We start from the raw sequence: 12,383 nt of genomic DNA, 5'->3' as shown, positions 1-12,383 counted from the left end.
CTTTCTGCTACTTGCCCAGTAGATGTGTCTAAATTTTATCTATTCTGCCCGTGAATCTTGTAGTTTTGAAGGCTGAAATGCTTGCCAATGCAAAGACCCAACTTCACTTAAGCCAAGGCAGCCTAAATTAACTTCAGCAATTCTCCTGCTAGTCCTAGCAAGACATACCAAAGTAATATAAGTTTCTGTCCTAGTATTGAATATTAAACTATAAATAATCAAACCATGTTATACCACAAGCATACATCACCATATCTGCTCAGTCGTATATTGTTTTGGGGGAGCCTGCCACTAACACTTACTTCATTCTTTGACAGCAGCTGAAGAACACTGGGCAGTGCTTCTACAAGGGCAACTGAACAGGCTTCTGAAGAAGCGCTTGCAAATGTTTCAAACACTCTACCCATTCCTGGGGCTTCACCTTGTTGCAAGTCTGAAGGGGATAACAAAAAAGCAATTATTCATTATCCACTAAGTCAATATAAAACAAACTCACCTTTCCAAACAACTTTGAAGAGTGCTGTCAATCCCTGCAAAAAATTATAATGCTCCATCTCATCAGTTTGTGGTTAGGTTAGATAGGACACAGTTAGACCTCGACATAATGAACACAGATAACAAATTATCACGAATAACAAAGCAAATCTTAAATCCGGAAATTTTTGTGACAATATCAGCTAGTATGCTTACAAACAAATATTGGACTTCATCAGAACGAGGTTCAACTGTACTGATGCATGAGGAGTAGTAGTGTTAATATCACACACCATAATTTCCAGCGGTGAAAAAGTTTATTATGAGACAGAAAAGACACTACTTTTTTTCCAGTGTTTCCCTCTTTTCTTTCTTCGTTAAACTTTTCCACTGCTGGAAATAATCGTGCATTACTCAGTCAACCAACTAGCTTGCCTATGGGCCTTAACTCAATGTCATATAGATGATTTCACCGTAAATAATAGCCCAGCTTTTTGCTACACTGCACAGTAGTAGAGCAAAAACACTACACAGGATACATACACAACCATGTGAATTACATAAGTGCACCACAAGCATGAATTTCATCCAATTATAGTCAACAAACTCACAAATTTGTTAGCAGTGCATTTTCCTTCCCTTTTACAGACACTTCTTGAGTGTTTACAGACACTTATCTTGTGTCCTTAATCAACCAAACCACGGCGCACACTCTTAATTGCAACGAAGGCAATCTGCTGCCCATGTATGCCAGATAGCTTAGTCATGTTTTGAGCCGCACATGAATGGGGCGCCAGCTCTGCCACTTGTTTCATTGTGAACAAGGCGCCCATGGGGGGCCTAACGTAAACATCTATTTTAAACCATTTTGGTCGGTGTCCGGGGCCTCTTCCTTTTAAGTCATACCAACCAGATGGGCTTCCATCATACTCTCGACTTGATACACTTCTGCAAATTCATTATAAAAGTCAACAAGCATAAAGAAAACTTGGAACTAAAGTAAGTAAAATAACCAAAGTAGCTTCACATGATGTTACATCACTGTTACATTACATTGTTATCTGGTTATTTACAGCTAGAGTAAGAATCACATTATGTTTACCTGATTTGGAAAAAGCTGCTACAATTAGCTAGCTATATTTATAGTTAGTATATAAAGCCTATGACAACTCACATTTTTGTGATGAGAGATGACTCTTGAAACACTTGCAAGACAATTGAGGGCAGTGGGAATGATGGCCTCATGCCTATTCACAAATACCTATGAAGAAATGTTTAAATTCAGTTATTCTCTATGTAGGCTAAAAAAAAATAATGACACTGGTAGCTTAATTGGCAGGTTACGTTTTACCAGGTTGTGTATTTGTTTCCAGATAAGTACTGTCCTTTCAGTGAAACAGGCAGGGGGAAACACTTCGGCTCCATGAATCTGCAGGAAAAAAGAGATGGCATTAAGGCACCAGAAGTTTTTTAACATATGCATTTATCTATCACAACAGAACTGTCCTGTACTGCTTTCTATTTCTCTGCAAGCTTCATAACCACATATCAAGGATATTGAAGTTCATACACTGACCTGACTATGTTAAATCTGAAACTAAGTACACCAGAGCAGCTTTTAATACAGCTTTCAGCGGCCTCAAGCAGATATCGCAAAACAAAGCAAATAACAGGTGCAACAACCTGATTATATATATATATATATACACACACACACACACACACACACACACACACACACACACACACACACACACACACACGCACGCACGCACAGGCTTAGCCACAGAACTTACCAAGAGTTTCAGTGAGTCCAACTTTGCAACAGTGAGATCAGAATCTAGTTTTTCTACAGCCAGTGGTATGCAGTACTTTCCAAAACCAGCCGAAGCAGTCATACACATTAGCAAGGCTTCAGCCAGATCTTCCCGGCTAATTTTGCCTGCATCACTGGCAGGCTGCAAAAGTGAGATAAATGAAATCATAAGCAAGACAATATAAATTGAAACACAAATTCTGCTGTTAAATTTAGGTATTGTTTGTTAACATCAATGCTGCCATATGTAGATCTAAGTGCAAAAAACTGGGATGAACATTTACAACCATAAAAATATGCCAATCACAGAATGCCATTAATGCCCAAGTAGCATTTCTTTTGGCAATGGCATTTCTACAATTGACAGTGTGCCACTTAATTAAGATGTAGTTAGAAAATGCAGAGCTTTGTGTACTCAGCCAAGATAATTTGCTTTAAAAAAATGTCTAAGTCACTTGAAATCTGCAAAAGACAGCAAAAACACTCCACATCCTTGGTCTATCTTGTGCAGTTTCAGTTTGAATTTTACTTTCAACAAAGCATATTTACTCGAATGAGTTCTGTGGTAATTTACAAGGTGCAGGTAGGTTTATTAGAGAAAAGTTGTCCTCTATGAGAATGTAACAAACACTTACAAAGGAAACCTACAAGTTCCTCAGATAGAAGGCTTCAGGATAAATATGAAGAAAAATTTATCACTATACCAACTGAGCTACTCAGGAGACGACTGCTGATCTCCTGATTAGCTCAATTGGTAAAGTGAATGCCCCAGTGAGGCAGATGTATTCTAGGTTTGATCCCAAAACTGGGGGATTTTATTTTTCCATATGTAATGCTCTTTTCTGAGGAACCCATATGGGATTTCTTTGTAGCTTTGTAGCCACATTCAGGTGGATATCAACTTTTCCTTTCACTACATTTGATTACCCCACTTGCCTCGTTCGTGCCAATGTTAAAAAATTACATCTATTATTTCAGCATTAACTGCAATGGACTACAGCAAGCTAAGGCACAAACAACACTACAGGCATTCACTGGCACATTGCATGAATGCACCACAGCACATCATACCATCAAGCTAATCTCATCAGAAAAGGCAACAATAACCAAATGTAGTATGCAGCAAGAAGAGAAACTTCCCTTTCTATACAATATTACATAATGTAAACGCCAGAGCATTTTCAATGAACATGAATGCATGAACAACTTCATGGTGGCAGCACACGAAAAGGTCCGTCAAAGATGTAGGAAAACAAACATAATAATTCCCTTCCATCTAGCACTGACACATTTTCTTTTTATTGTGCGCCAGCTAAAAGAGTGTCAACATGAAAGAAAGCGTACATGTGTTAAGTGCGGGAAGCCGGTCACATGGTACATATATTGTAAGAGTAGTCTGGTACCTTGAATGGGTTCCAGGCAGTACACGCCACACCCAAATTTCATCCGTTCCAAAAACCAACCATTCCCCCGACTCACTGCTACCCTATCCTTCTGCTTGCCTATCTCTTCCTCTACTTTCACTTGAGGCATTCTTCGTTGCCGTTACACTCGCCGCCTCTCTTCCCTCGAGTTCGCACAGGAGTAAGACAGGAGTTCAGTACAGGTTTCACGAGGGACATAAAGCTTTATCTGGCTGGCATAAATAGGAAAAGTGCATTTGTGACGGTTGTCATTAAGTTCGGTAATCATGGCTACACAAAACATCACAGGAACCAGAGCTTCCAGACAGAAAACCGGGGCAAGAATTTTTCACAGACCGTGACCATGACTAAATCACCTGGTTGGAAAGAGCGAGCAGGACTTTTCAACGACAGAAAACTGAGCTAGCTCATAAGGATAAATAATGCCGGCGTTCATGTTGTCCACTTCTCTCCTCTTGTGTCCGTGTCTGCATGCCTTACCCCTTCTTTGCATTATGAGCAGAACTTTGCTAAGAAGACATTAAACTGTGCTTGGTGGTTCAGTATTGCTAACTGAGCTCGAGAGGTGAGCCTGGCACAGGGTCTCGCTCGACTCCACTTTTGCAGGGCATTCTTGCAAAGACGTGTCGAAGCCAAGAAGGTGTTCTTGCAGTAATCTTGGTGTCCTCCCATAAAGAAGCGGAAATGGCGTGGCGCGAGTGACTTCCTGTTGGGAGATGTTTAGAGCAAAAACCACAGCACCGACACAGTCATCTCAGTCATCGTGTGTGGGACAGATGTAGGAAGAAGTTATGTTGTTTATGGTGCGGTTGGTGCGCTTGACCTGTCCATTTGTTTGCGGATGTTGAGGGGACACTGCAGCGTGTCGTATTCCATGTTTAGACAAGAAAGTTTTGAAGACACGCGACATAAATGCCGTGCCACGGTCGGAAATCAACTTCGGTGTGCCTTGCAGAATATGAGGCACTGCAGAATCAGGAAGAGCTCGAATTTCTACCCACTTAATCAAGTAGTCCAAGGCCACAATGAGAAATTTGTTGCCATGCTTGCGGTGAGAAAATGGGCCCATGTGATCAATGCCCACAATACTGAACGGTTCATTACGAGGGGTGATTGGTTGTAAGGGCACAGGTTGTGGGTTTGTGACGACCTTACAAGCTTGACAAATGTCGCACGATGACATGCACAGGTAGACACTGGTGCACATGCCAGACCACCAAAATCTTCTCTTAACGTGAGCCAGAGTCTTCTGCTGACCCATGTGGCCAGCAGAGGGGGCGCATTGACACATGAAAAGTATGGATGGTCACATTGCCACAGGCACCACAGGTAGGTACAATTCACTTCCTGTACATCAATGATAAAGGATGCTATCCAGGACTGTACAAGCTGATGAAAGTCTCTTGAGGTGGCACTTAGGTGCACTGGTATCACCAGAGCGGCCCTTGGGCAATGTCACAAGTTTCGGTACCCTTTGATTGCGCAGCTTGGAGATTGAGTACTGCAAATGCTGGCACAGAGTAGTCAGTAACGACAGGGTTGCATGAAAGGTAGTTGGTGTCTTGGTGACAAGAACCACTACGATAACAACTGTGAAACTGTAGTCAAGAAGTTTGAAGGCCCACTGGGCAAGTTTGGCATTTAGGTCTTTCTTTGTTTGGAGCCAGCACAGTGCAACATTGTCAGTAACAACAGTAAAATGCTCGCCATAGACATAAGGCCACACTTTTCAATGGCCCAGACTACCGTGAGGCACTCAAGTTCTGAAGCATGGTACCGACTCTCTGGTTCACTGAGGCAGCAAGTGGCATAGGAAATGGGCTTCTCATTCCCTTCAGAGTCAGACTGTAGAAGAACCGCCCCAAGGCCAAGACCACTGGCATCAGTGTGGATGATGTTAGGGGTATCCTCTTGATAGTGTGCAAGTGTCGGTGGAGTCATCAGGGCCGCCTTAATGTTCTGGAAGGCTGATCCTTGGTCGGGGCCCCAATGCCACTCCCTATTTTTCTTCAGAAGTTCGTTGAGGGGTGCAGCGCGAGCGGCGAAGCCAGGGACAAAATGGCAAAAGTAGGAAGTGAAGCCCAAACTTATTTAGCCGTTGTAGGAAGTGGAATGCTTGCTAAAGCTTGTAGTTTTCAAGGGTCAGGGCTGATGCGTGGGCACTCGCAACATGAAACAAGTAGGTAACTTCTCAATAGCCGAAGAAACACTTCGAAGGCTTTAAGCGGAGTGCAACATCACCTAAAGCGCGCAAGACAAGCTCCAAACAGCGTTGGTGTTTGGAAAATGAAGCATAAATGATGATATCACCCAAATATACTAATGCCATCGACCACTTGAAGTGTCCAAGGACCCAGTCCATTATTTTTTGGAACACTGCAGGTGCATTAGAGAAACTAAAACAAAGGTGGTTAAAATGACACAGGCTATCCGGTGTGATAAAAGCAGTCTTCTCCGCATCGTTCTTGTCAAGCCCGACCTGCCAGTAGCCGAAGAGGAGGTTGAGCGCAGTGAAAAATCTGGCCCCGTGAAGCCTATCTAAGGCGTCGTTGAGGCAGTGAAGAAAGTATATATGCGGCTCTGTAATGCTGCTTAGGCAGTGATAGTCCATGCGAAATTGCGTAGTGCCATCCTTCTTTCTCACAACTACTGGGGATGACCAAGGACTGAATGAGAGACATACAATGCCATACTGTAACATATCTTCCACTTGAGTTGTAATTTCAGCACATTCAGAAGCGGAAACGTGAAGAGGGTTGTGTCGAACGGGTGCATGGGAGCCAGTGTTGATTTTGTGATGAACAAGAGTAGTACAGCCACGTTCGCTCGGTGATAACGCCAAGCACCTTTGAAATTTCCCCAGCAATGCTTGGATATCGGACTTCTCGAATGACATTAGGTTTGGGCCAAAATGAAACGCATTCCAGTCGACAGAGTCATCGCCACTCTCTGGAGAAGTACAGTGTTGCACTGTTGCGAGGACGGAGCAGGACTTAAGGGCCAGATGATAACACAGTTCCAGAGTGTAAGTGCAGCCGGCTGTCTGATAGGTTAACACCAGGACAGCAAGTGCAGAAGAGGAGTGCAGTAAAGAGAGTGGGATGGCAAATTCATTGCCCGGTTACAAGCAGGTAGTGCAGTCAACAAAGACATCTGCATCTAAGCATGCGTCCATGTCACAACGAACATGTACCCATGCAGAAGAAAACAAGGGTATAGTCACCATAGATGTTGCCAGCACAGGAAAATAAGGCAGTGGTGGTGGACAAACACGTTCATGTTTGTGGGCCTAAGCACAGTCATTAGCACACATATCCATGTTGAGAGGGCGCATACTCTCACATGAAAGTAAGAGAAATGCTTACGCAATGACAAAGTGCCATTGCTCAGAAAGGAGCAAGCTCCTGTGGCCGTGTGGCTAGGCAACTTAACAATAAAGCGCACACACGAGGACAACATATTTGCGACTGTGATGGCTGCCAGGTCAGGTGCCGGATCTATGGGTGCAGTCCTATTATACACCAAACGTGGTTAAAGTCCATGCGTACGCCCAGTGTTGAGCACCAGTTGCAGCCTAAAATTAAGGGTATGTAGAGTTTTTTTTTTTTAATATGGGGTTTTACATGCTAAAACCACTTTCTCATGTATGAGGCACGCCGTAGTGGAGGACTCCGGAAACTTGAACCACCTGGGGTTCTTTAACGTACCCCTAAATCTAAGTACACAGGTGTTTTTGCATTCCGCCCCCATCGAAATGCGGCCGCCATGGCCGGGATTCGATCCCGCGACCTCGTGCTTAGCAGCCCAACACCATAGCCGCTAAACAACCACGGCGGGTTGTGCAGAGATTTTGCACCACAATAAATGGGACACTTACACCTTTTCCAAAAGCAGTCACAGTTATCGAGATTTCTCCAAGGGATGGTAGACGAGTTCTATAAACTAGGAGGAGGCCGGCTGGTGCGACCATAGCCATCTTCAGATGGCACTGAATGGAAAGCAAATTTGGCATTATAAAATTAAAAGCTGCACCTTGTCCACTAGGGCTTCAATGTTTTCCGGTGGCTCACGTAGCTGGACTTGCAACGTGGGCATACCTGTAAACGGGCCCAGTGATAGGAGGGACTTGACGACTTACACGGGTCCTGCTCCTCAGTGGCCCACAGCGAAGTTTTCTGATGAAGGAGTACAAGAGAGAGTCTCGAGTGTAACGGCCGATCTCATTGCATTGATAGCAGTGCATGGTTGGAGAGCGCAAATGGTGTATGTCGGAGCGATTGGCTCTGCCTGCTGATGCTTCTTGACTTGGAAAAGGTGGGGCATTGCTGTGGAGCATTCCCCTATGTGAGCCTCCAAGACAAGAGCTAAGGCAGCATGAACTGTAGACGGGTGGGCAAGGCGGTTGAAGTGTTGAACATTGAGGTCAGTAATGGCTTCGATGAAGGCTTTGGTAGCAATGAAGTCGGCAGTGGAGTTCGGACAACCAGCCAGGGCCTTCCATGACAGGCGCTCGAGATGAGCAGCGAGTTCTTGCAGGCTGTAGTGGCCCTGCTGCACATGCTGCAGATGGGCATTACTACAGTAGGACTTGAGTGCCGAGATGAGACTTGCGTAGTTGGAACAGTCGGATGCCAGTGGGAACTCCAGAAGTTCAGAGGCAGCAGGACGAAGCTGAGCCACAAGGATTTGAGTTTTGTGGTGAGATGACCAGTAGCGGAGAGCGACGACATACTCGAACTGCATACAAACAGCAGACCATGACATGGTACCACCAATGGTAGGGGGACTAGGGAAGGGTCCCTGACATTGCTGTGTCATGTAATTCGGAAAGGGAGATTGAGGTGCCGAGACAGGGGGGCTTGATCAGTGGAAGCAGGCAACATGAAGCTTGAAACAAGTGTGGTGAGGTCAGCGAAGCGACTCTCCACAGACACATATGCTGGACTAAACAGTTCTCAACGGAGAGCAGTTGCTGGTCACAGCGTCAGGAAAAGCGGTCAGGAAAGCCGCTAAGTCAGGTGTAGGCTGACAGCGAGTGGTGGTGTCGCTCACGGAAAGTGCTTAGTCCAGTTGAGTGCCCGATAACGGTGCCGGCATAAATTGAGGCACCGATGCGAGCAAGGGCATCATACTGGGAGACGTCTTGCTGCGGGTTAGCATGACTGCTGCTGCCAAAATGTAATGGGAGTCCAGAGGCCTTGAACAGGTTCGAAGCAGTATACGACACACCCAAATCTCAGCCATCCCAAAAACCAACTATTCCCCTGACCCACTGCTCCTCTATCTTTCTGCTTGCCCTTCTCTTCCTGTTCGTTTACTTGCGGCATTCTGCTCTGGACCACTCTCAGTTGCACTTTATTCCTCAAAGAGTCAGGACATGTGTCAAGTGAGCTCCTGAGCAACATGTTGAAATGTGGTGAATGCAGTTTTAAATCATGGATCCAGGACCTCAAAGAGGTGTGACATAATGCCCTAATGCATTTCTCGCATTTGCCACTAAATCACAAATGATTTTTTTTTATTGGTTGTTCTGCATTAGACCAACAGCCTCCTTTGCTCACATCTGCTGGTAGGCTTAGTACTGTGCCATTTTTAATATCGGATCTTCCTTGGTTCATCCAAAACAAATAAATATACACCACCATCAGTAATGTCCAGCTAAAGAACACTGAGCAATCTCTAGCTGTGCCAGCTGTTGGAATGTGGGCAATGACATAGCACCCTTCTGTTATCTGTTAGTGCATTGCATTTGATTTCTATTTTAAACAATACCATGGCAGTCTGCACAGTGTTCCACATTTTTAATTTGGTGTTGCGATAGATGATGACACATTTTAATCTATTTAAGGAAAACCGGGCGATTGCCATCACTAAGCTTAACACTGGACAAAATCGACACCAAGGGCCACTGTTTACATTTGGCAAAAATGAGATGACTACGTAGTCTGCAGAGGTACCTGTGCCTGCTTCCAATGGAAATGCATGTCTGTACTGGGAGTGCAAAGTAAAAAATGTATAAGTACAATAAAATCTACCAACAATTACGATATTCCCTAATGTAAAATTTGAGCGCAGCTCTATACAGGTTTTCGTTTCGCAATATATTGGCAGGCGCGAACAATCTGTCTCATGCAGCACAGTCTAAACGAAGCGAAGTGTGACACGACTGATTTGCTAATTGGGAGACCGTGAGAGGCCGCGGCTGACAGATGGCCATGATTCCCAGCAGCCACTGCAGACAGACCTCCACTCATGCAGTGCTTTGGTGAACAGACGATGGGTAGAGTGCCTGAATACGCGCACCCCCGCGAAGGGAGCAAAGGTGAGCGAGCGCATCAAGGCACCCTAGTGACTACTCTGGCGCCATCTAATAGTCACCGTTGCCATAGTCCGTCCCACACAGCACTATGCTTTTCTTCTCATGCTTTCGCCATACCCTCCTGCTCCGCTTTCCGCCTCATAGTTTCCGCGTTGGCTCTCATCTTTCACTGTGCTTGTTCGCTCGGTTACAAAATATGACGCCGACGCTCACAGCACAAACGGTCGCCTAAGAGCTGCGCTCTAAAAAATCTTCAACTGTTGTCATGAAATGACAATCGCAAAACATTGCATAAGCTCTTAATACTGCCCTTTATAATAACGTAAATTAGGAATGCTCCAAAGCCAACAACTTCATGACATCACTTTCTGCCAAGGCAAAAGATTAACAACTTAAAGATGATAGATGTAGAAAGTAGAACTTACGGGATTGAAGTCGATAGGAAAATAGCATGCACACACTTCAAACAGCGATTCTTCTAGTTCTCCTGGAAAAGAAAGCATTCACAATTTCAAATGCAGCTACAGTTGGTTTGTTTTAAAACCTACTTTCGAGATTCATGCTTTCAAGTAAACTTTTGACAACACGAGAGAGCAAATGCGCAACATAGAAAAGCAAGAGTTGCCAAACTGTACTGCTGGCTTCAAGAAAGGAATGAAGCAGCTACAGTCATCAAAGTGCAAACATTGGCTGTAATAAAACATGCTAGTTACAGCTAACACTAGAGTCATTCAATAGTGTCACAAGAAGAATTTATAAATGAAAAAGAAAGTCAGTTCAGTACCGACATAGAGTTTTCATAGTACCAAGAATTGTGAAAGCAGCACAAAAGTGAAGACAACACCAGCACAAGGCTATGTTTAGTGCATGCACAAAGATACACAGATAATTCCACCTAATGCTTACAGATACAGTGATACTGGCCACTACACAGTTAATGCAAAAACATAAAAATGAAAACGCAGCACTGGCTGCACGAACTTGAGCAGAATAAATAGGCAATGACATGGTCATCGAACTGTTCTCAGTTCATCATTATAAAGAGAATAGAGGGGCCATTATGGTTATATGAACAACTAAACTGCGCACTTACCACTAATTTTAACCCTAAATTTCAATTTAACGTCATTGCCTCTAAGCTCGTCCCACGAAAAAATCATGCCATTTTGGAATGGTTTGTTGGGAGAGTCCAGCACGTGCACGCTGTGCTGGACCCTCCCGAGGTGCCTGAACCTCCAATGAAAAGGAATGCATTGGGGCACCCTAGTCTCTGGCATGCTCTGGCATCCATCTCCATTGCATTGTGCCCGCAATTCTTTCACTAGCACGATAACAACAGCACAAACAAGGGAATGCCTTAAGAAACTACCTCTAGTCTATCACCGAGTTGCACACATGAAAACAAATCCACGCATATACAGCGCACATTGGCCACCCAGAATTCACTTTATCTTGTCACCCATAAGTGTTGCCAGACTGATGTACAATTCAGTTGCAGCACTAAAAAATTTAGAATACAAGTTTTCTGCCACACCTAATGTTCTTAAGTTATGATGGCTTGCTGTGGAACCTGTATGGTTTAACATCCAATGTATAATTCAAGCTAAAAATTTGGTGTCCCCTTAAACAACAAAGAGTCACCTAAGAAGAGCAGGTGCTATGACATACAGCGGGCTCAAGTAAGCCACTCTTCTAACAAATTATCTGACTGCTGAACCTCTTTGATGATGCTTGGAAAAACCAGATGAGTTCAGCCTGAAACATCCTAAGTTGCCCTCGACCCTCCCCCTATGCCCATTGCTTGCCTCCCTCATACATCTTCTAAGGTCTCAAGGGGCCCCTCATTCTCGCTTAAACACATGATGATGAGGGACCATCCATTCCCATCTGTCTGTCAGTCTGTGCCTGTTTGTTAATACAGTTGAACCTCAATTTAATCAACATGGGTATAACGAAATATTGGATATAACAACATAAATCTAAAATGTCTCTCACTGACATCAATGTGCAATGAACGTATGTTTATAACAAATATCAAAAGTTGGATGTGACTTCATTATAACAAGGTTCAATAAAAAGTGTGCACTCTCATATCGCTGCCTTCCTCTGGTTGGGGTACCTTGTATAGTATCTCCACACATTTGCATATCATGATTAGTTGTCAATTAGTACTGGTGATACAGTAAGTGATGCTTAGTTACCTGCCAGTACCACTGCTGCAGTTCTTATCCACACAGTAAGACAGATGGGACTGCTGGCCCAAGCATTCAGCAATGCATTTGCTTCCCTGTCTAAAAGACATGCTGGCCTTCCGAGGCATAGTCTTCATTTAGCTTGATTTCTCTGCCTC

The 12,383-nt window shown here is 44.1% G+C and overlaps 1 protein-coding gene across 1 annotated transcript in view; it reads right to left on the bottom strand.

The window, feature by feature from the left end:
- Mms19 (MMS19 nucleotide excision repair protein) overlaps nt 1-12,383 on the bottom strand; it is an 80,531-nt gene that overhangs the window by 57,698 nt on the left and 10,450 nt on the right. Inside the window, exons 7-12 of the mRNA XM_065430564.1 lie at nt 10,459-10,520; nt 2,271-2,432; nt 1,826-1,903; nt 1,649-1,735; nt 497-530; nt 303-433 (exon numbers count right to left, since the gene is read on the bottom strand). Of these exons, the coding sequence (XP_065286636.1) occupies nt 303-433; nt 497-530; nt 1,649-1,735; nt 1,826-1,903; nt 2,271-2,432; nt 10,459-10,520 (554 nt within the window). The remainder of the gene's footprint in view (nt 1-302; nt 434-496; nt 531-1,648; nt 1,736-1,825; nt 1,904-2,270; nt 2,433-10,458; nt 10,521-12,383) is intronic.

Source organism: Dermacentor albipictus, chromosome 1, assembly GCF_038994185.2.
Source record: "Dermacentor albipictus isolate Rhodes 1998 colony chromosome 1, USDA_Dalb.pri_finalv2, whole genome shotgun sequence".
In the NCBI taxonomy this organism is placed as follows: Eukaryota; Metazoa; Arthropoda; class Arachnida; order Ixodida; family Ixodidae; genus Dermacentor; species Dermacentor albipictus.
This window is presented reverse-complemented; position numbering and strand designations above follow the sequence as displayed.